This window comes from Gymnodraco acuticeps, unplaced genomic scaffold (genome assembly GCF_902827175.1).
Source record: "Gymnodraco acuticeps unplaced genomic scaffold, fGymAcu1.1, whole genome shotgun sequence".
Classification (NCBI taxonomy): Eukaryota; Metazoa; Chordata; class Actinopteri; order Perciformes; family Bathydraconidae; genus Gymnodraco; species Gymnodraco acuticeps.
In genome coordinates, this window is record NW_022990838.1 from 1,219,004 (window position 1) to 1,243,859 (window position 24,856).

Here is a 24,856-nt window from a genome sequence, read left to right on the forward strand (position 1 = left end):
GTACTACTGTATCATGTGTGAGTACATATCACGGTGGTGTGGCTCACCTCGCTCCGAGGTCAGGCCCACCCCGTTGGTCAGAACCGAGAGGCTGGCGTTGTTGAAGAGGCCAGCGCTGGCCAGGTCCGCCTTCGAAGCCTGTAGTCGAAACTTCTCCAACTCATGGGATAGCAGGCCGAACTGTTCGCTCTGGCTGCGACATTTATCCTCCAGGTCTCGTACCTTGGACTGCCCATACAGCATGAAAACAGTTTACAAACAATGTACTTCAAATGGGGAAAATCAATACATTTATGGGCAACGGTGTGAAGAATTGTTAGCATTTACTGCGCCTTTCTATACACATGGAACATGATTTGCTTTTGTGCACATTTATGATTATTTTGGTAGATGGATCACATTAGCAGCATAACATTTACTTTTATGTGCTGCTAATGTAAGATATCAATAATACATTTTAAAAAGAAGCACTGCAAGATATTGTTAGATTTTTGTCAGTGCTAGTTTGCTAGAAGCTTCAAACACAAACAGCAGAGGAATACAGGTTTAGATGAAAGGGAAAAAAGGCGGGAAGTCTTTAGCTAAGATGGGGAAACAAGAGTAAAAGTCATTTGGAGGGAGGTGCATATAGTGTAGGTTATGAGAAGTTAAAGTTGCCGCTTCTGTTTTCATTCACTTTAACAAAGCCAGTTTACAGCAGGGTTATTTGTCAGAAGTTTGTTTCAGCTCTACTGAGTTTCTATATGAGGCCGATTTCACTTCAGGTTGCGGTGGCAGTTTCCTGGCAGGCTCATCAGACAGAAGCCTCTGCATGAAACTGAGTGAACAACATTTCCTGTTAGCTGTCACCTACGCAGAAAAACCTAGTGTGACAGTCAGTTGTTATGTAGCTACACTGAACTGAAGTGGAACTGCAACACAGAGGGAAATCAAATCCTCAAATAAATCCTCAACTAACACAGCAAGTCCACTAAGAAGATCAAATAACAATTTTAACTTAAGAATAAGTGTTGATACACCGTCATCTGTGAATTACCTTATTAACACATACTAGCATTACATGTGGCCACAAGAAGCATAAATAAAAAACGAATTTACTAACGTACAGACAGTTATTACTGAGGATTTAAATACACATATACTGTATGGGGTTTGGTGGTTCTATCTACAGGGAGGTTTTTATGGCAGGAAGTAAATCATTTGGCCAAGCAACAGTACCTGCATGCAGTCCAGTGTACTCTGGTTAGCAAAAAGGTCACACAAAAAAGGAAAACAAAAGTAAACATGCTTGTGAAATAATAAATCCCAGATAGAGAATATATATAAGAAAGTGAGAACACAGCAGTCTGAATCCAGGCAGGCAAGAAAATCCTGTATCACTAGAGTGTGTCTCAGCCAACGCCTGCCTTTGGAATTAATTAGGATATTCTGTTAAATGTAAAAAGGCAGCATGTACACAGCTCTTGAGAGCGAATGAGACTTTCTCCTGTGATGCTTTGGGGTTTAAATAGTGACAGCAAGTGAGAGAAACAAAGCAAGAGGAAGGAAACAAGCGTTTAAAAAACTGGAGCAACTATACTCTACCAGCTCCCTCCGCAACACAAGCTGCGTCAACTCCTAAAATAAAATACACACTTATTTTAGCAAAATGTGTGGAGAACAGAGCACAATGTATACTGTAGTATACTGGGGGAAGACTATTTGGTGCTTTTTTCATTATTTGAAATCAGCAGCCAATCATACAGACGGGGACTTCCACTGTCATCAAATGTCTGCTTTCATTTTGAATTTACACACACTGAGAGCGAGTATAAACGTCACACAGTGGTGGAGCAGCCATCTGTTCAAACGGTTTTTCAGGGCCATGAGTGGAACAAAAATACAAGTATGAGTATTTTCTGCAACAGCTTCTCTGCCAGGTGTTCAGATAAGGAAACATGGTGCTGCAGGTTCATGCTGATTCAGTGGAAATGAGATGTCTTTTGTCTATTAAACCCTGGGAGATAATTAAATATGTATACTTGTTTTACTTGGCGTAAGGGAGATAAGAAACACCTCCTTCAATCATTAATTGAGACAGAAATTCACTAGTGTATGAGACAACTACTGAGGAAGTCTGAAACACATTCCTCCTTTCTCAAATGTCTTCTCAAACTCTTTTGTGTCTGACACCATTGATTTTTGTTTTAGCAAGTCATTTTACGTTCTCGAAAGCAACTCCGAGCTTATAAAAACACTACACTGTGAAGATATAATGTGTTGGGTGTTACACAGACTTACCTCCAGCATCTGAACAACTCCTTCATGCTCCCTCTTGGCGTATAACTGAGCCTGAGGATAAATAAAAGGCATTGTAGTCCCTTTATTGTTGTTTGCTCGTAAAATTCTCAAGCTCGGTTGACACTTATGGTTTTATTGGTGCCCAAAGGTTGCCTCCTGCTGGCTGAAGCCAATCATTCCCCAAAACATGAGCTTAAAAGCTGCCTAAGGGTTCGATTCTAGCAAGAAAATTAATAACATGCATAAATTGTACACGAGGCTGTGGTTCTTACCCGCTGTAACCGTTTGATTTCATCCTGTTTGAACTTAAGGATAGCCAGTGCCTGATCATGTTCCAATTCCAGCTGCTGCCTTCGCTCGGCGACCTCACGCATATGCTGTTCAGAAAGAGAACAAATATCAGAAGGCCATTTTTTTCAGCGGGGGATAAAGCTGTATCTGAGCCCAGCAGTACCTTTAGGACCTGCTCTAGGTTCTCCAGTTTGGCACGGAGTCTCTGGTTCTCCTCGAGAACTGAATTGTGTTGAGCGGTCACTTCAGAGAGATCTTCCCTCAGCTCCTCATTCTCAGCCCGAGTCTGACAAACAGGAGAAAGGAGAATTATGTCAGAATGATATTATTGACAATATTATTTTACATTTGACTGCCACACTAGTATGGACTGAAAAGTCAGAACACTTGTCCTACCTAGGTGGATGCTTTCTCATAATGTCAATGCATGCGCAGATCTTCTCATTTCCTTTTAAGAGCTTGTCTGAGCAGGTAGACCCTTACCTGGTCGAGCAGCAGTGCCTTCCTCCTGAGGAGATCTGCCTCCTCCTTTAGTCGCTCATTTTTGCCTCGCTCATCCTCAAGCTGGCTCTCCTGTTACCAAAACAGTTCAGATAAAACGAAGACAAGCCATGTCTTTAAACTCATCCTTATGTCCACTATGATAGGACTGTAGCGAACAGTTCCAAACCTCATTTATAACATCAAATTGTAAATTGACCTCTTACAGCATTTTTTTTCATTCTGTTTAAGCCTATTATTGCTGCACATTTACACATAAAGATTAGACCACACTTATATATTCAGAATGATACACTCTACAAAATGATTTCAGTGGTGGTGGCGAAGGATTGTTTGCGACTTCCGAAACATTTAAAATACTAACTCTAGAGTGTTCTCCAAAAGTCAAAATGTATTGAAAAAGGATAGATATAATAATTTCTGAAAAAAACTTATTTTAACGTAACTAAACAACCTGCTTCAATCTATATTTGTTGGCGGTGAATCATTTAAAAAAAACATTTTCATTGCTCTCCAACATGTCAGGGCAGCAATTTCCCCAAAAATATTTTCCCCCCCATTTCTTTTAAGGTGATAACATCTTAAAATATGACGAAAGACATTGCAATCTTCTAAATAAAAGCTTTTAATTGAAAAATAATTGCAGCGCCACACCTAGGTGATGTTCAGTGGGAAAGGAAAAGCAAATATTGGAGCAAAACGTTCTCTTACCAAATCCAGACATCTCTTCTGTCGCTTCTTTACTTCATGCTCAAAGTTTTCACATTCTTTTCTCTTCTTGCTCAGCTCACTTTCCTGCATCGACAAAAACAACAAAGCAAGGAGAGTTAATCAGAATCTGATTTCTATTTACGTTTTGCAATGCTGTTTACATTGGCTTTAGCTTCCATATTGACCTCAGGCTTGATGGCAATGAGGCATTACAAAGCTTAGCATGCTTTAATTATTCTAAATGCAGCTTACATGCCAGGACCAGCATAGAAGAAATCAGCTTATTTCAGACAGCCACCGGACCTCCAACCATTATTACAGCTGTGACTGTGTGTGGAGGGGAGGGGGGGGGGCTATAAAGGAGACTACAGGCTAATTATAGGCCACCAGCAGAGATAATGTCCCAGTGATGGCACAGGAGGACTCTAATGATAATTACACTGGAATCTGTGATCTGATTTGCTTGATTGTGCAATAAAAAAGTCTGAATAACGTATATCACAGAGTTGTTCAGTCAAATCAGGGCTGCGACGTAAATGGACCAGGATGGCGGCACTGATTGGAACTTTAATGTTCTGCCAGCTGTTTCACAATCACAACTGTTTAACTTAACTTTTGGTTTTCAGGTTCTTCGGCTGCTCATAACTACATTCTGTTGTTGGGCAGAGGATGGGATAAAATAAATAACGTGCTTTTTTTATTATCGAGTCAACTGACTGTTATATTTAATGCATAACAATAACAGAGCAAAACAACTGATAACCTGTAAACCCAACTAGTAAACGCAACAAGGACTGCAGGAAGCGTGTGTAAAACAAACCATTTCAATCGTTTTTGAGTAGATAGAATTTTGCATTTGATATAACTTTTACAGTTTCTGAAGGTTAAATACAATAATCCGTCTGCATTATATATTGTTCTTTCAAATGTTCAATCAAACAAACCTAATAGGCTAGAACGAATAATGCAGAACGAATGTGGATATAACTCTTTTTCAAGTTTTATTTATAAATGTTTTTATTTAAATAATAATCCAAAATGTAAAACAAAACCGCAAAGATAAAAATATGTTCCAAGTTAAAATAATTCACATTACTCCTCGTTCAGCTAGAATCTGTACCCTTTAGCTTAAAATGTATTGATGCACAGTATTAAACTAACTTATATTATGTACATGCTCACTCCCTTCATAATTATGCACATTTTAACTTTTTAAAAGGCTACTGACACATCAGTATAAGCGCTGAGGGTAGTGCAGATACAAATTGCAGTTATATTGCATGTGCTCTACTCAGTAGTCATCCTGACAAAGACTGTCAACACAAAGCTGAGAGGGAATATGTTCCATTTAAGCCACGAGGCCCACTTGGAATCAGCAAGGGCAATGTGCTACTCTTCTGTTTCCAGGGGACAAGATCAAAATAATCCCAGCGTTGCATAACAGATCGGACTGTAGTTTCCTTCAGTGGCAGTCAGCTCAGCCGCAGCACTGAATTCAAGCCTTAGTTTGAATAGCTAGAAACATGCATTAAGGCACAATGTGCAGTTATTTCTGCTAAGAGGAGTGTAGGACTTAGAAATGACTTAGTGTCAATTTTAAAAGCCAACAAGCAATAACCAGAATGTATGCATTCTGTTACAATATCATCCGAGTTTGGTGCTAAATGCGCTCACCAGAAACTGTAGGTGCTGCTCCTCTGTGTGCTCCTCCTGATGGGAGGGGGTCGGGCTAAGGCCCGTTTGGGGCGTTACTCGCAGTCCCGACTCCTCCTTCTCTCCGGGAGTCTTCTCACACCTGGATGGAGCTTCATCTAACACCACACATGGGGTCTCTCCTACAACCTGGAGGGGACACAAACAACATCCAGTAAGTCAAATGTACAGCCATTAAAAAGGCGAGAACCAAGATATATAAAAAAAAAAGGAAAAATTGTAATTGTAATGATGTTTAACGCATTCTCATTCAAGGGCTAATATGAATGTAATTATTGTGCGTGTTTCTACGATTGTCCAGCAACTTGAGCAATTAGCATACCTGCACAACCCCCTGCAGTGCTGAACCTGAACCTGTTCAGATAACCCAAATACTTGGCTAGGTTTACGAAAATAAGTTTTTGATTAAAATAGGCATATATGGGCCGCAATATAGTTCACCTGGTAGAGCTGGCGGCCCATGCGGAGGACCCAGGTTTAAATCAAGCTAGGAACCATGTACGCATGTCATCCACTCTGTCTCCCCCTTTCAACACTGTCATCTCCAATAAAGGCTAATCTGGCCCAAAAAATCCTTACAAATAAATAAATAAATAGGTATATCTATGTAATTGCTGAAGTTTAAGCAATAAAACTACTTTATTTTAACTACTTTGGGTTAATTTAACTACGAAAATGGCATTAGGCAAGGCAAGGCAATTTATTTGTATAGCACAATTTATACAGTGATGCAATTCAAAGTGCTTTACAGGATCAAACAGAGAAAACACAATACATTGAGAAGAAATACAAAAACACACAAAATAATTAAAAGAAAGAAAACCATGTTTAACAGTTCGAAAATTAGAACATTTAAATTTTAAAAGCCATGTTAAAAAGAAATGTTTTTAGACCTGATTTAAATTATTCTTAAGTGCTAGTCATTCTCAGATGTTCTGGGAAATTATGTGACAAATTAAACATGAACTTCTGGTTTGGATTAAAAATGACAATGTTTAAACTACTTGCTTGTAAAGGAAATACAACTACTTGGATTTGTTTACTCAAAGATTGTGTTTTGGATTAAAATAAGTATGTTTGAACTACTTGCTTTAGGCAAGAAAACCACAAAGTTCACAAAAATATTGTAGATTGAGTTAAAATAACTGCGGAAATGACGTAAGGGTGTCACCTCACAATGTGAACGTTAACTTCTGCTTTCTTTTGGGACACGAACAGTGGTCTCCTGGTCTTACTACATGGGCTTTACTGCTACAGTATGTTGCCTGTTCTGGTTTTTATGAAAACGTGGGTTAGACATAAATGTATTACGTGGATTACATACAGTTCAAAATAATTCCAATGTTACATACAGTCCGAAAGAAATGTGGGTCACTTTCATTCGAGTACATTGCGCGGCTAACTTATATACGCATTAATTACGCGTAATTACGCATTAATTACGTTTTTCCCACACCACTCCGCTCCTCCGCTCCCTTCACTGGCTTCCGGTAACTGCTAGAATCCACTTCAAGACACTGGTACTTGCGTACCATGCTGCGAATGGATCTGGCCCTTCGTACATCCAGGACATGGTTAAACTGTACACCCCAGCGCGTGCACTATGCTCTGCATCAGCCAAACAGCTCGCTGCACCCTCGCTGCGAGGGGGACCCAAGTTCCCATCGGCGAAAACACGTGGGTTTGCTATCCTGGCTCCAAAATGGTGGAATGAGCTCCCCATTGACATCAGGACAGCAGATAGCTTGCACATCTTCTGGCGCAGACTGAAAACTCATCTCTTTCGACTCCACTTTGAGCGATAGAATTATTAACAAAGCACTTATATACTAATAAAGGACTGGCTTACCTAAAGCCAGTTGAGTAGCACTTGAAATGTTTGGCTCTATGAAACCTGATGTACTTATATGATTCTGTTTTCTTCAAGGTTGTGTCTTCCTGGTCGAATGTACTTATTGTAAGTCGCTTTGGATAAAAGCGTCAGCTAAATGCAATGTAATGTAATGTAATGGTAATATTCAGTATGAATACATTACATGGGTTACTTACATACAAATTAATTATGTGGGTTATTTACGAACAGATGAATTATGTGGGTTATTTAAATACAAATAAATGATGTGGGTTACTTTCAAATAATATAGAATGACTCTTAGTAGGTATAACTACGAACACTGTACAAGAGCAACCTGGGTTGTTATATTGTACAGTAACACTCAACATTAAACCCCCCACACAGTGAGGGATTAGCAGCAAGCCTCCTTCCCAGTTGTCCAACTACAATCAAAGAATAATCCGGGGGGAATCCCTGCAGCCTGCGACAGGACTCACACACATTAGCAGGGAAGCCTGTTCTTTCTAATTAGGCAGCAGTGCAGTGACCTGAATGTTTCACAGTGGCTGTTTTCTTTGCTGTTCATTTTAAAAAGTTGTATAATTTGTCTTACTTGGATCCAGGTGGTGGACATTGGCTGACATTGGTTAAGGGTTAAGAGTCGGGAATCAGTATCTAAATTTAGAGCAAACCTACTTATGCTCAAAGTAGAACTGTGCTAGTGCAGCCAAAGCCATGACCCAATAACAGGATCAAAGGCGCGGTGCCACGAGCTGGGGAGGGGATCTCTCCTTTACACCCTGCTTACTTTCACATTGTTAGTCACTCAAAGACCTCTCAGTCCAGACTACACTATTTTCATGGAGATACTCATATGGATCATTTTATTGTATGTGTATCACTTATATGTCATTAGTTTTTTCTAATCCATGATGTCAATGAGGGTCAGAAGTTAATTCGTCATCCCCCACTGCATTCAACATGTCCTTGGGCAAGATATTTAACCCCAAATTCCTCCCAGAGGCATGTCTAAGCTTTTGAAGTGTAGGTAAGTCACATTGGATGAAAGCACTAGCTAAATCACATGTAATGTAATACAACGGAGAGTAAAGAAGGCAAATATTAACGGAATAACTGAGTGAGGTTAAGTGCTACAGGAGCTTATCGATGTTTCCAGTGGATGGTGAATCCTACTGTTTTAAAAATATAATACACAATAAAAAGAAGCAAAACATTTAGCAAATGTAACAAAAGTATTGTATTTCTTTGATATGGTAGCAATTAGCTGCAATGTATCATTAATCATTTTGAAAAAAATACTTATTTTGAAAGTAATTCCATTTACCAACTTTAATATGATGATAATACCATTGAGAGAAAGAATATAAACTAATTTGAGCAAAGGGAAAACCAAGTGTTGGAATGTGGTTCCTGTGGTTGCCATCAACTTTCTAACAAATTAAAATAGGGACAGCAAATAGCAGCCCGTATCAATAAATGTTAAATATATGTTGCACTAGAGATTTTGAGAAAAGATTCCTCTTACATTCAAAACTGGAACTGCGCTACCACAATTGAAAGGGAGAGAACGGAAGCAACCACTGAAAAACAAACACACACACACACACACACACACACACACCACACACACACACACACACACACACACAACACACACACACACACACACACACACACACACACACACACACACACACACCACACACACACACACACACACACACACACACCACACACACACACACACACACACACACACACACACACACACACACACACACACACCACAACACACACACACACACACACACACACACACACACACACACACACACACACACACACACACACACACACACACACACATGACTCAACCTTAAGTCCCCTTTCCAAGCCTCAAGGATCCTTTTAAGGACATTCTGCCACCATCACCTTATTTAATGGATATTCAATGATTCCTTTTGAATACAACACACATTTTAATGGAACACAAGCCAGTGGAAGAACAAACCACTCAGCTCTTTTATTAGCAATGCCACTTAGTCACTTTAAGATGCAGGTTCCCTTTTATGTGTATTGTGTGAATTGTATGTTGTAATGTGTATGGCAAGTATTTTCCAGTGCCAAAGATACATTTCCATTTTATGTACATGTATTGAACAATAAAGTATTCTGAAGCTAAATATATTTTTTGGGGTCTGTGAAGAGCATGACAACAGCTGCACTAATGCTATTTTGTATACCAAGAATCAGCCTGGACACGTTGACCCTTGAATTTTCAAACTACCAAGAACTTTATATAACATTTGAATTATTAAGATGATGTATAACTGATTTACAATTTCTCTGCCACACGGCAATGACTTTAAAAGTTAGTATTTAGGCCTGATTGGTGAGATATAATACTATATATACCAAGATAAAGTTCCCAGCATCCTATCATTCTTCCTTATTATCACAATAGTTCTACTTCTGGCAGCATGAGAATTAGGGGAAGGTTTTCCTGTCTCCACAGGATAAATATTTGTACAGATACAGAAGATCCCAACAAGCGGTCCTTATGACCCACAGTGACTGTTGAGCCCCAAATGAGTGTCATGTCTGTGGCGTTAAGCGAGTCTGTCCCCAGTTTATCTTTTGGCTAGGTGACCAGATGGTGTTAGTAGTGGTGACGAAAGGCCGGCAGGAGGCACTAATACCATTGGCCCCTGTACAAAAAACAGTGCACAGCCATGAGGGCTTTAAAAAAAAAACACTGCCGACTTTTCTGTTGCTAATTCCTTTTGGTGGTCATTAAGATCCCGTCACATCAATCATACGTGCCCGGCAATCCTGGCTAGATGCCCACGTTTGTATTTCGGCAGCCGCGGTTAAACCTGTCTTCTTGGGATTCTTAATTAGCTTGTAGCATGTCACACCTATTGAGTGGGTTGGCTTAAGTGTGTGGAGTACACTCCAATAATCTGGCAGGCTTTTGACAATGTAGTGACACAAAAGTGGTGGCAAAGGTGAAACCCAACGTCAATTTGAACACACCTCATCCTTTTGAATTATTATTGTTCTACTTTTTGCAGCTCTTCTTTACGTCGTTACTTGTGTCCTTTCCATACCGCTACAGAGTTATGAGATGTATTTTTACACTCAGTGACGACATATTATTAAGTATGATTTGTATTCCTATTGGTTTACAAACCTTTAAAGAGGAGCAATCCTTTTTGAAAAAGAAACGTTGGTTCACAAAGCAAATCTAATCAGGATTTAGGTGACGGGTGATATCAAGGTTGTAACGGATGAACACAGGGCGAATATGACATAATCCCTCATTTATAAAATATTAGGAGGAATAAAAGGAACTGTCATAGAGCTTTAGGCCAGAGCTTTTATGAAAAAAGGTTTATGTGGCAACACTTTGACCAAACAAAAGTTAGTGTGTGTTTAATTCTCTTTCTTCATTAGGACACTAATGATAAAAAGATCAATTGAGTCAAATTGAGCATAATCTGAAATACAAAAGCTAACAGACCAGGTGTTAAATGAGTAGTGCTCAAATTCATGTGAATTTGCAATTGTATAGTTCCTTTTCTGCGAAGAATCTGAGAATCACATATTCAGGTGTTCTGATGGTTTTTACAATGAGTTCTCAATTAGTATTCACTTCATTTCTTTTCACAAACTATTTAAACATATTCAGCAAAAAAAAATAATAATATATTTTTCAATCACAGAAACAGCAAAGAAAGGAATCAATAGCTGAGTCAATCCTACCACTAAACAGGGACAACGCCTATTAGCTTCACTACTTTCATCAATTCAAGAATATTATATATATATATATATATTAAAATGTGGGTAAAAGAGTAAATCCTGTCAGATTAGAATCAGTACCCACAGGACAACTATAGAATATATGTTGAATGGACGCTGACCAGTATACTGTATATGCGAAGAGTTTGTGCATGCGGTGTCCTTAAACACTACATTTATAACCAGCTATAATACATACAAAAACTAGAAGCATTAATATAAAGATCCATAATACCCGAACAGTTAAAATATACCATTGTTTAATTGAACATGTTTTAATATTTGTATATATTCAGCAGAGTAGTAATAAAATAAGTGTACAGCTGGTTCCTGGTCTCATCTCAAACTAACACATCAAGCCATACTAACATATTATGTAATAGTTATATACTATGTGAATGTATTAATGGTGTCCATGTTGGTCTTACAATAAGTATGAATTATCAACTAGTCAATGTCATGTGTGGTCGAATCAAAAATATGCTACGATTAACATCAGCTTCAAATACATACAGTGTATCAATCTAAATATCAGTTCCCAATTTTAAAATGTGATGATTACCACATACTGAGATATTTGTGACAATATCTGACCAGATTGTTTTTACTTTGTTTTACACACAAATATAAATAATGACAATTTCTACAGCATGGGGCATTTAAACATGCTGTGCAGATACGCTTCGTAATGTTGCTGAAGCCACTGGAGTCAAATTAAATATAATCTGGTAGGACAAAAGCTGCTTGCATGTGAAAATGTTCATATAGTATTTGACAATGCAATTAAGTACATTGTTAGCTATCCTTAACTTCAATATTATGTTTCCTGGCAGGCAAACTTGCACATAAATACAGATGTGATTATTATTTGTTTTTAACCTGAATTGGCTCCAATTTATCAGCAAATATAACTTATACATTTCATTTTCTTTTATAACATGTATGACATTAAAAGAAGTGCATGTGATCTTTAAAATCTAACAAGCCTGTACCTGATTGCTATGCATTCAAGCATTGAGTAAGTCAGGCTTATACACAGTATAAATGTGAATGGCAGACATTTGCAGACTTTACACTGCACTTATGTTAACTATTGATGATACTATTTATTTATAGACCCTTAATGGTTGTTTATGTTACCCTTTACATTCATTGCTAACTTTCAATGATGTTCCTTATCGAAAAAACTTGAATTATTAGTTTCTGTTGCCGGTGCGGTTGTTTCACCTGAGCTTGAAAAATACTTCTACTACATTCTACACAATAAACAAATATGCAATGAAGTAAATAAGATAAGACACAAAGAAACTATAGAACAGAATGCATTAGGAACTGGCGGAGTAATGATGCAGGGGGAGGGAGTTCAACAGGAAACAGTTTGAAGTCATGGCTTTTGATGGCTTCTTGAAAGGATGTCAATATTATTATGTCATTGATTGTTTTCTCTGGGGAATTTTAAAATCCTACATTTTCTCTTAATGTTTTATTTTTCAGCTTTTTATTATAGTATGTATTTTCCTGATTTATTTTTCTATGCTATATTGACAATAAGGTATTTTCCTCAATATACTTCTGAGTTCATTAAGAGGTCATTTGAATGAATGAAACTTGAAGAACAGTTCTCGCTTGATGTCATGTTCTGCTCACATCCCATCACCTGATGGCTGATATTGATTTGGTCGGTATTATGGATATACTGGGTCATGGCATAAAGGAAAATATATCAGAATATATCAACGGAGAACACGAGTACTTCTATATACTTCGAAAATATAGAAATCAGAAACGTCTTCTCCTGTTTCCGTACTTCCATGCACTTTGCAAACAGACATGTTTAATATGACATGATGAACTATACTCCTTTTAAAATTGAAATGTTTTGAAATGTTGCTGCTGGCTTTTCAGTCACAGTAGAACAAGAACTTCACATGTCACTCCAAAAGTAAATTGGACGTAGAAGGTATGACAAAACTAGTATAAAGATTGTGCATTCAGAAAAACATTCAAATTATAAAATACATGAAGTCAATATTGACATTTTAAAGAATGTGTGAAGTTATATGAACAATTATCAATGAATGGTCAGATGAAGGATGCAGCCGTGTCTAACATATATCCTCACAGGCAGTTTGAATGTTACGGTAGCTTAGATCCTAGATCAAATCCTCCTGTAACTGAGGCTCGCCTCTACGTACACTTTGCGTCACACAGCGAGGTGCCATTGTGTACACCTCACACTGATGTGGTCCATGTATACTAGAGGATCAAGTACACCTTGGGCCCATGCGTACTAACGCAGGGTCAGATCCCATTCGGCAGGCCCTGAATGCCATAAGCACATTGGTGTAATCCCTGCAGACTACTGCAACGGGTAACTGGATCACTTCTTTTAAAAGCACCTTAATGGATTGGCCTGGCCGTTGATTTTCTTTTTAATACGTAGCATATCGATGTCCACCAATCAAACGCTCTACCACCCTGTCACTAAGTCCCCCCCATCTAAATTCTGCATCTGGAAGCTCCAAAATATGACAGTTATAAAACCGCGTTTCTGACTGGCTGCCCTTCAATAGGCCTAATGCATGTCACTTCTTTCTCATTTGTAAGGAAGTAGCATGCCATTACAGACATGGCTGCAATTTAGCAGAGGATTTACTGAAATTAACATAGAAAAACAGCAGCTATGAGACTTAGAAGAAAAATCCTGCAAATAGCTGCAAGTTGTTTTTGTTAAACTTACATGTAACAGTTATAATCTTGCAGAATAAGATGCTGTTTTAAATATCTAACACAAATGATCGCTCCCGATTTGTCCTGTGACCGATTACTTTTCAGGGTTAAGTCTGAACTTTGAGTTCTGCAGGGCTGCAGGCTCACGTCCAAGCAGGCACATACGAGGTTAGTAAACGAGAAGTACAGCGGGAACGGAGACCGACACACGGAGACGACAAAACTCAGAAGATGACCTACCCCTTTGGCGTGATCTGTGCCAACGTCAAGGCGTCCCTTGGCCTGCTAGTTATCCAGAGCAGGGCGAGATAGCAAAGTCTTTAGTGCGACTGGAGTCTTACCTACCATGCAAAACCCTCTCACCGCTGCCACAGCAACAGAGAGCGGATTACTGGACTGTACCATTCTGTTGTTAGAGGGGATTAGAGTTCACACAACATGGCCCCTTTCTTAGTGTGCGCGTCCCACAAACGGGGGAGATTACCACAATCGGCATTCTCATTTGAGCTTCACAGGCAGAAAATGTACTCTACTCCACAGTGAGGACATTTTTTTATCTCCATAAAAGAGATGTATGCCTTTAGGGTGATCAAGACTGATTCTAACGCACATAAATGATACCTTTAAGAATGTCACTATTTGAACTGTTAGATGTCAGATGTTCAGTGGCGTGACAAACTAAATGTTTCAATTATTGTAATGTAATTCCTGCAATACATTACATATTTAAATATTAAGGCATAAAGTATGTGCATTTTAGATTTGTTGCCCTGAGACGGATCGGCACATCACTTCAAGTAAATGAATGTTTCTAAGAAGTGAGAAGCGAGGAGATGAGTATTAAATGCAGAGGGGATGGGAGTGTGTGACTTCTGTATCTTTGATCAGGCCCAAGTTCAAGGCAGGGAATCATCTCATTATGGCTCGTGGCAGATTAGTATCGAGTCCAACGACAAGCCATTATGTAACACTGCGAACCAGCATGCATGCCAACGTAAATGTACACTGGACTTGGGAAAAATTCAGTGTGCATGACCAAGGGGCAAATAATTCAAACCATACTGCAGTGCAAATACCGTTTACAACCCTAGGTGTAAAACATTATCTGGTGTGTGCTGCTTTTCATCACACACTTAACTGCAAGTAAAACGAACAGCATCATTGTAGCCGTTTAAAAAAAACGTAACATCCCAAATGCATATATAGAACTCTGTACAAATGTCTATATCCCAACTACAGCTTAGTATATTCCTTTGCATCTATTTCCATATTTGTTTATTACTTATAAAAGGGCTTGTGGCTCTATATACAAGAAATAAATAGCAAATGTGCAACATCCAGAAGCACAATATGCAAGTTATCCTACTGTGTTTTGTATATTGTATTAGTGTTGGATATGTGTTAATACACCGTCAGTATTTATACTTAATTTGGTTGGAAGACATTAAAGGAATTCTATTGATGTCAGCATTTCTTAGTTTGCATAGACAAGGCCCTCTAATTCAAATCCCTTATTACATGTTACTTGTTATGTTGGTCTTATACCAACAGGGGTAAGCGTAGCCTTGATCTGAGGGGGGGCTTTTACCTTATCTTCCTCATCTTCTTTCTTGTCTTCCTCCTCCTCTTCTTCCTGGATCCTCCCACACTTCGCCGGGCCGCCAAGGTCGGGACTGTGGTCGTGCTGCTGCCCAGATGATGTGACGGACAGCTGCCTCTGGAGCCGCAGCACCTCCCTCTGAGACTCCCTGAGAAGCCTCTCGAATTCCACTCGGCCAGATGGAAGAGGGGAGCCCTGCACAGACACAGACGTATGCATCAAAGACAGACAGGAACGTCGTCAAGTCATTACAATATTGGTACCGTAGCATCCGGACAAAGACCACCAGATTCAGGGACTATTTGTTTATTTGTACATCCTTTTTATTCCACATATGTACATATTTATATATTGTAACAGTAACCAGTATTTATTCAACTCTACAGTATTTAATTTGAAAGTTAGGTATGTTTTATCGTAAACGACCTTGTGTAAATATGTTCTTATTCATGCTGCTTGCTTGCACTGTTATGTCTGTTGCACTGTTTTATTTGTTTTGTTAAGTAGTTAAGACTATTGCTCTTGCAATTTAGAACTGATTTCACAACACTCTAAGATTGTGTTTAATAGATACATAGATTTAAAACAAATGTGATAAATGAAAACAGTAGTAGATAGAACAGTCAGAGGGATATAACAATAAGATAGCTTAAAGCAGCAGTAAAACTGATTCTAGGTCGTCTCATACAGACTTTATATCTAAATGTTCCCTCTCAAGTTGAGAATACTCCTTCATCTGCCCTCCACCTTGTCCTCATTACTTGGTGAGAACCTGGGTAGTCCCACATAGACACTCTCACTGGATCAATAGCCAGCTTACCCTGGGAGACCCTGCATTATGAAACCCAGCAGATGTTCACATTCAGGCAAATGAGCTCTTAAGTCAGTGGAGCAGTAATTAAAAACAGGCACTTCGAAGGCAGCCTATTCCTGCACTGTCAACGAGTCATCCGCAGTGACGCAGCCCCAGTAATACGGGCTTAGGAGGGAGTTAGGAGGAGGAGGAGTACCCGTGGTGTCCAGCAGAGGGCGAGCTTGTGGCAGGGATGAGGAGTGGGCTATATGAAACAAGGCAAAAAACTTGGAAGAACCATAAAGTTACCTCAGCTTTGTTTTTGTTTACTGTGGTGGAGGAAGAATCCAGAACCTCTACTGTACAGTGTGTTACTTTTAGTGACACACTGTACAAATGCAAGTCCTGCATGGGAAATGTTACTAAAGGAAAAGTTTGTAAGTATATTCAGGAATATGTATTTCATTTTTCAAAAGTACCAGACGAGGAAAAAAAAGTCCTCTGTGAATGCTTAACTATTAAATATAATATTGTTCAAATTTAATATAAAAAAACTGCGAGATAAATGTAGTGTAGTAAAAAGTACAATATTCCCCTCAGAGATGTAGTGGAGTAGAAGTAAAAGTACCTCAAAATGTAACTTTAGTAAGGTGAATGTACTTAGTTACACTCCACCTCTGTGGCCCAAAGTGCTTCACATAGAAAAGGAGAGCATGTGTCTTTACCATGAGTCCAAATCAGTGAGCCCCTCTCAGTTAAAGAGGGGCTGTGTGATAAATACCTTGGTGGTGCCCAGCCGTGACTCCAGCTCTCTGCACTCCTCCTGCAGAGCGGCGATTTCTTTGTCTTTAGACAGCAGAGCGTCGGCGTGCTGGGCCAGGTCCCGGGCCCGCTGACGGGCGAACGCCCTCTTGTACTGTTCCACTGACCCGGGTCTCATCAGCGACGGGGAGTTCACCTGAACAACAGCAACAAGGAAATACGTCTTTGAATCACCAGACTGGATTTCCTAGAGGAAGAAACGTGTCCTCTTTCAAAGAAAAAGTGTATCATTTTACTCAGTAGATATCTGGTATAGGTAGAGCAGAGGTACTTGTATTGTTCTTCTGAATAACAGAGGCGTGTCAACCACTGTAGGTATTTTACTATCTGTGGGTCAGTCTCATAATAAAAGCCGACTTTTAAGTGAATCAAGCCTCACAAGTCATTCTTTTTTTGGTGTAGATTTATCAGAGCTGCATTGCTGTGCCCTTCAGTGAGCAGCAGGAGGTGAGCGGGGGAGGGGAGAGGTCCCTCCCTCAGTCTGGTGAACAGGTGCAATGTGAAAACACACCAGTGACCAAAGCATCCCAGAGAGAGAGAGGTAGCCCCTACTGCTCTTCAGGAGAGATAGAGGCTCTTCCACATCAAGAGTAAATACTACATCCAACTTCAAAGAGTGACACCTTGCATGCATGCAGCTTATCGTTAAATTAAAATGACAAATTATCAACCTAATTATTTACAATTTCACCAACAATGAGTGAGCTGTGGAAAGATACATCATAGTTATTATAGTATTTTTGATATTACAATTGAAGAAAAAGGTTGAATTGTTGCAAATAAATGATCTTTCAGTCAAAGTTATTCTCTGAATCAAAAATAAAAATCTCCCCCTTCTTCCTTTCCCCCCTAATTTCAGCCCCTGGTGGATATTATCTCAGGAAACCTCCTAGTTCCTCCAGCCATTCTAGTGATGCATTAAATATTTAATAGGGAGCTGGTACTTTTTCAACAAGGCTCCCATTCATCACATGCTGAACTATTCCATTCAACTCATTACCGGACATTATGGTGATGTGGTTATTTGGATGGTGCTGCGTGATAATGAGTCGCTTTGGGTCACAGTGGGGGGGGGAAAGCATTTCACACTGAAGCTGAAATGTGATGTATTTAATTTGTGCCGTATACCACTCTGAGGTTGGCCTCCTGCAGTTTGCGAGCTCTGTCTTCCAGCCTCTTAGCGAGCACAGACAGCTCAGTGTTCTTCCTCCTCAGCCGCCTGACCTTCTCCTCCGTCTCTGGGGCGCTGCTCTTCCACTAAACAAACGGGAAACAAACAGCCTCATTAGACAACGCCTACAGCAAAAATTAACACTAACACAACAAGCATGAAAGTCAACATTTCTACATTTTTGCTTATTCCTGAACAATCTTTTTAGATTGAATGCAGAGCTGGAATGGTAGTTTAAAAGAAATGTACTAATTACCCGTTAACCAAATGTAATCACGGAAAGTTTTACATTTGTTAACAATATAAAAATAATGATTCAAATAATTTCATTTACATTTGAAAAACCTACAAATCCACTACTGTGTTCAAAAAGGTCCCCTCTTTTCCCCTCTGTCTGAAAACAGACCAATGTGTTGGAGCGCTAGCCAAAAGAAGAGTGTTACATAGTGATCTCACTATGTTACGGAAGTAATCAAAGGACTACAATCTTTCAGAGCCTACATTGGATGTTTACACGTTGACTATCACAGAACATTAACAGTGGGATCGCACTGCTTTCACTGACTGACTTTTCTCCTTAGAACACAACATGATTATTGATCGCGTTTCCATCCAGGAAATTGAAAGCATTCTTTGAACTAGAGGCTACGAGCATAAAATGGAAGTTTAGTTATGATTTCACTCGAGACTCCTTTCACTTTTTTCAAATGTATAGCAACATTGTTACCCTGCTAGTTATCCCCGTTTTAAAACATGTATCCATAATCTGATTACCTCTTTGTTATGCAACTGTAAAGGAATACAGTTACCTTTTAATGTAATCTGATCACATAATCTCGTTGTTTCTGATACTTCCAAAAACTAAATTAAGATTAAATGGCACACTTCCTACTTAGTGTAACATGTGCGTGTGTTACCCGGAAGACATTCAGAAGATTAATGGGGAAACACTCTGTCAAGATAATGATCTATTTATAAACAGGATAAATGACGCCTTGCTGAAACTATGCACGTTAAAAAAGTTTAGTTGGCTCCGACTGTGCTCTTGGCCTACTTTCTAGGAAGCCTTCAGTAAGGACTGCAGACTCTGCCATTATTTTTAGACTTACCAGCAGGCCATTCTCCTCCCTCAGTGTGGTACAAGTCTTCTCCAGCTCATCGAGGGCTCGCAGGAGTTCAGAGTTCTGACGCACCAAGAACCCATAGTCAGTACCATTCTGGAAACACAGACAGATGTTTAGCAAACACAGCCTTTCTATTATTTTTATAATACACCATGAAACTAGTTTTAGAGAGAAAGGGGATCGAGTTTCATTTCATAGAATTGCTTAAATCGTGTTCCATCTCTGGGTAATTGGAATGCCTCCCTCTGCTTTCAGCCAATGTTTACACAGCACAATGTAATAGTGGCTGACAGATGACAGCACTCTGAGAAGGCTTTTCATTAGTCCAACTCAATCAGCCTACCACTGGCACTGAATACCTATTACTCCACATGAACTCAGCATTAGAGGACAGAGAGCTGTGGTTGCATATTGAGCTATCAAGAGACAAAGAGAGGGCAAGAAAAATTCCAATTACAAATACACCAACATGTCAGGTAGCAGTCTACATCCATGTATATCCAAACTCTTACACCAGAAAATATATGCAGCAAAGACTTAGATGGAATGTATTAAACTTGTAATATAGAATGGAAAATATGCTGTCTTCACTAGGAGACTATTTCACAAAGGGCCGATAGAGAGCTTTGTTACATGGTGCGATGACAATCCTCTGACGTGTAACATCAGCCATACAATGAGTTTGAGGTGGATGTTGGATTAAGAGAGAGATAGGATAAAACACAAATGTGCAGCCATGACAGACAATGCTTCAAATATGGATGTTGCTGTAAATAAGTTACATCATTTTTAAAAGTGGATGCTTTGCACACATCTTCAACCCGACAAAATATAGAATCGGCACATATTCAAGTTGGGCATCCAAGATTAGTGTCCCCAATGGGGAAATACGGGCATAATCCCCCTTCTTTGTTCCAGTTTCAGCATTACATAATGTCCAGAAAAGGTTTGCAGAACATTATGATGTCACAGGGAGGTTGACCATTGACAATTTGAAGAGAACAATTCTAAACTCTATCATTTTATCCTTATTAACATTTGTATGAAATGTTTTGTCAAATTAGCGTTATTAGCGTTACATTTACGAGTCAGGGCACAATTGGGTTTTGTGAGGTCACAGGGGCCTTGGCATTTAACCATCAAAATGTAATCAGTTCAGTCCAAGTGGATGTTTATGCCAAATGTCAGGAAATTCCCGAATGAAGGCATTCACAAAGAATGATTGAATATTGGATGAGAAAGTCGTCCAACACTTTGACATCAAATATTACAACAAAATATACATATACTGTAATGACAAAATTAATTAAAAAAACTCAGTCAATCAATTTCTTTAAATTGGACGCTGGAGATCTGTGAAAACACAAAGTTATTTTGTGGTTTTACATAGTGTCATAACCCTGAGCTTGTTATGTTGTGAGCTGTTAGTGAATAGATAGCTCTACAAAGCAGCAGTCGATGTGGCACACTGTCAACGTGGCAGATTGTTAATGTGGTGATCAAGACTGTCATCATTTGTCGTCCATGTGGAGGAAACCTGGAAGTGGTGGAACCTCAGATTGCTCTTTCATTTGAGGGGACGGCACCCTGCCTCTGACACAGGGATGCTCTAAATGAGTCCAGAGGCTCGGAGGGAAGAGAGGAGACCTGGCACACATCAGTGTAATGTCTGCAGAGAGAGCAGATTTGCAGACAGGGTGAGCAGAAAAGCTGCAGGTAAAGGGAGGGTTTGTCCTCAGAGTGAGACACAAAAAGGTAATAGAGTGGTGCAGGATTGACATCTTAAACCTGCAAATGAGTAAGCATCTTACCACTTGGGTTCTCTTGCCTTGAAGCCAAAGTTTTTTTGAAAATGTTTTGGTTAGACGCCTGAAATAAGTCCTCTGGTCAACGCACTTGTGTTCAGGATTTATTTTACCTTACATAATACGTCACCAAATACCCAGCTCGTAAATGTCTGAAGCTTCTGTGTCATAAAAGAGCAAAATCTACGAAGTCCCTGAATGCAACCTCATCATGCTGAAAATTAGCCACTATTAGCATTGAGATAGGTGAAGCTCAGGAGTGATCACGTTAGCTTTTTAGCTCTGGAGTAATGCATTTAGGTTTTTTAAATAAATCATAAAAGTGGTGTAAATATGTGGAGATCGTCCTGCTGAACAAAAGTGCTAAGTATCATTAATGTGCCATTTAATTTGTGTTTTACGACCGCTGCATTTGTCTGCCTGTATTGTCTGTGTTTTATCTGTTGTAACTTTGTTCATGCTGCCCTTCTTGGCCAGGTCGCTCCTAAAAATGAGATTTTAATCTCATTGAGACTTTTTACCTGCTTAAATAAAGGATATATATAAATATCATAAACGGACAATGGATCTTATTTTCCAAAATATTGCAAAAGGAAAACAAACCTTGCTTTTTGTCAAGGGAGCGCTTGCAATGCTAACTTCCGGGTTGGCCTTTAAAAATACATAGTCACTGCACCACCCTATACAGCCTCATGTTATTGTAGTGTCCACAGCACATGTAGCAAAGTGCCTCTGTGGTACACCACAAAAGCAAACAGATGGCTCCACACGTGAAACACCAGTAAACCTGTCTCCGTTAATACTCCTGGGACCTCATTATTAACCTGAAATAGCCCTCTGCCACTTTGAGACGCTTCTAACATCACAAAAAAAGACAACATGAGAAAAAAAATAATCATGTGATGTCATCTTTTGAGATTATGTTGTCTTGGTAACTGCACATGATGGCCAGTCTGGTGGCTCTCTGGAGGGTTGTTTACGCTACTGTACCTTTTACTTTAGTAAACACTAATGACCAGCTGTTTACTAAACCAGCACCTGAGGCTCCATCTTGTTCATCCTCCAGTATCATTGTGATGGTAAAACTGATTATTTGCTTAGTGGGCATGGAAAATCTGAATTTGGATCTGGTATGGAAAATCCAATATCATAATTAACAGACTATTTGCTAAAAAAAAAAAAACCTGGTCATGGCAAGGCCCACTGCCAGTTCCCAAAATTAAGTCTGTTTTTGTTAATGTCCATCACTGTCTAAATAAGTTGTGAAAAGCTTGCAGTCAAAGCAAAGATGTGATCACTATTTGAGACTGTAGGCATAAAAGATGCTTCATGGACGACAATTATAATCAATACAGGCAGTGAGTGACTCAGCAGGACAGGAGCGTTCTCCTTAAACCTGAATGCTCTCTTTGGGCTGGACACCAGCTAAAATCCTTTATGGAAATGTTGTCTCATACATTTTTGTTGAGCATGACTGCGCATCAAATGTTGAAAGGGGCCCTATTTTACTTTTGGGGGATTTCCCGTTACTGTAATGCGGTATGTAGGTTTTTGAGCATGTATATGGTCTGCAAAGGCTGAAATCCTAAAGTTCCCTCCAGAGTACCAGCGTTTCGAGATTTGTCTTGGCAGATGAGAAGCGCTATATAAATTAAATGTATTATTATTATTATTATTATTATTATTACCAGTGGGAAGCTTTAAGTAAGAGGCAGCAGCACAAAGTGTTCAGTTTGAATTGCTGGTTGTTAGAACAGCAGCAGACTTCATGACAGGCTTGGTGCAGGATCAGAAAAAGTGAGGGTGTTATCTGTGAAGTAAAAAAGGTAAAAATAGGAATGAAGAACTTAAACAACCCTCCTACACATAAGACAGAAAAGTACTTAATACTGAACCACAGTTATATAAACATGCCTCTAGATGACTTTACAAAGTAGTCTCATAGCGATGTTAGAGGTGATACAACACAGGATGCTATTATTAAAGTATGCCAATGGCAAAAGGACATACAACACCACTAAAAGTCATTGAAGTTATGCTAAAACACTATAACTAGCGGAAATAGTTGCAGCTTCAATGAGTTTTTTTAGATAAAAGCAGAGTTTTTATGTTGCCGGTCCCAATGTCCCAGCCTTCCTCTGAGGACGGCGATACTAAAGCCCAATCAATCACCTCAGAGGAAGGCCAGCCAGAGGGAACCCAGCCTCCGCATGCCTCCATTCGGATTCTAATGATCTTGGAGCCCGTCCATGTCTTGTAATTGTTCCCTTGGAATCACACGGAAATACACCAGGGCTTTTCTCAAGGTTTCTTACGGACTAAAAAACCCACCCTGCCCTTGCTTCATTTGCTGCAACAGTAAAGGGCTGCAGGTGGTGAGGTCCACTCAAGGCCAGTGTATTAGTATTCAGCCGGTTTCCTCTCTCATAGCAGCGTTATAGCTCATATTGGCCTGGCTCGGTAAAGGAGGCAGATGCAGCTCAGCAGCAGCAGGGCAGGGGTCTCTGCACAAACGTCTGTCAGGAGAGGCTGAGCCTAATGGAGCCTTCTCCCTCTGCTCTGTGTGATCTGTCTGCAATCATGGTGGTTACAAGCAGATAACTGAGGGGAGTATAAAACACTCACTGCACTGACACTGTTTAGCATACTGTCCCAGCCTGCAGGGCCTCGAGCAAACCATCATGGACAAAAAGGGGCATTTTTCATTGTATCAATAGTTAGTCAATAGTCAGTATGGGTAAGCCAGCGGTGAAATGTAGCACAATACATTTAATAACCCTTTTTTTTACAAGTACTGTATTGAAGTACCTGAGTATTATCATTTCATGCTAATTCATACTGTAGTTATACACTACATTTGAAGAAGCCAATACTGAACTTGTATTCCAATATACGTTTTAATGGCAGCTTAAGTTACTTTATAGATTCAGATTATTAGCTAATACAAAATATAAATCAAAGAAATACAAAAATAAATACAAATTGATATATAATTAAGATATTCAGCAGCAGTATACAAATAAAAAAAGTTATAACTGTTATTAATTGGTCCCACTTTTACTAGCTTTGTTAGACACATTAATGCATACAAAATAATCTAAAATGGGCTATTACCCATAACAAGTACTGTTGGTACTTGAAGTTAATTTTGATGCCAATACTTATATATTTACGATTGTGAATGCAAGAGTTTTTTCTTCTTCAAAAATATTTTTACAATTGGCTATTGCTACTTTAGTTACGTAACAAACCAGAGAACTTTCTCACTACTGTGTAAAGCTGATTATTGAATGTGATTTTATGGGAAAAAAGTTTTTGCTTCCATTCATAATTTATTAGGCCGGATTTCATCCTAAATGCAGACTAAGACATGATTATATAAGACCTCAAATGAACAGCAGAGTAAGCCGAAATTGTCCAATTCCCATCTTAGTTCTGTCTTTGCTGTGGGAGCATTTGAGCAACTGCAGCTGATAAAAAGATGGGTTCTGAGCTCGTGGTGCGTGAGATATTTTGTGCCTTGAGTCAGCTGTCTACTCGTTTGATGCTCGTTCGATTTAAAAAGAGGAGTTTAATCGCATCAGGTTTTCAAGGATTATGAAAAGGACTACAATACTTTACTTTCCGTAAAACAGCATTTATAGAGAAAATCCCCT

At 39.2% G+C, this 24,856-nt stretch overlaps 1 protein-coding gene across 11 annotated transcripts in view; it reads right to left on the reverse strand.

Annotated features, from left to right (window-relative positions):
* LOC117557273 (RIMS-binding protein 2-like) overlaps nucleotides 1-24,856 on the reverse strand; it is an 80,212-nt gene that overhangs the window by 22,295 nt on the left and 33,061 nt on the right. For 7 of the 11 annotated variants that reach the window (XM_034233028.1, XM_034233033.1, XM_034233029.1 and 4 more), the window contains 12 exons: nucleotides 19,381-19,488; nucleotides 18,229-18,357; nucleotides 17,060-17,236; nucleotides 15,474-15,680; nucleotides 5,458-5,625; nucleotides 3,784-3,867; nucleotides 3,055-3,144; nucleotides 2,735-2,857; nucleotides 2,553-2,657; nucleotides 2,281-2,331; nucleotides 1,585-1,617; nucleotides 48-228 (listed from right to left, as the gene is read on the reverse strand). In XM_034233028.1, the coding sequence (XP_034088919.1) occupies nucleotides 48-228; nucleotides 1,585-1,617; nucleotides 2,281-2,331; nucleotides 2,553-2,657; nucleotides 2,735-2,857; nucleotides 3,055-3,144; nucleotides 3,784-3,867; nucleotides 5,458-5,625; nucleotides 15,474-15,680; nucleotides 17,060-17,236; nucleotides 18,229-18,357; nucleotides 19,381-19,488 (1,456 nt within the window). Of the gene's footprint in view, nucleotides 1-47; nucleotides 229-1,218; nucleotides 1,240-1,584; nucleotides 1,618-2,280; nucleotides 2,332-2,552; nucleotides 2,658-2,734; nucleotides 2,858-3,054; nucleotides 3,145-3,783; nucleotides 3,868-5,457; nucleotides 5,626-15,473; nucleotides 15,681-17,059; nucleotides 17,237-18,228; nucleotides 18,358-19,380; nucleotides 19,489-24,856 lie in introns of all 11 variants that reach the window. The other 4 variants (XM_034233024.1, XM_034233034.1, XM_034233030.1 and 1 more) reach the window with 2 other exon arrangements.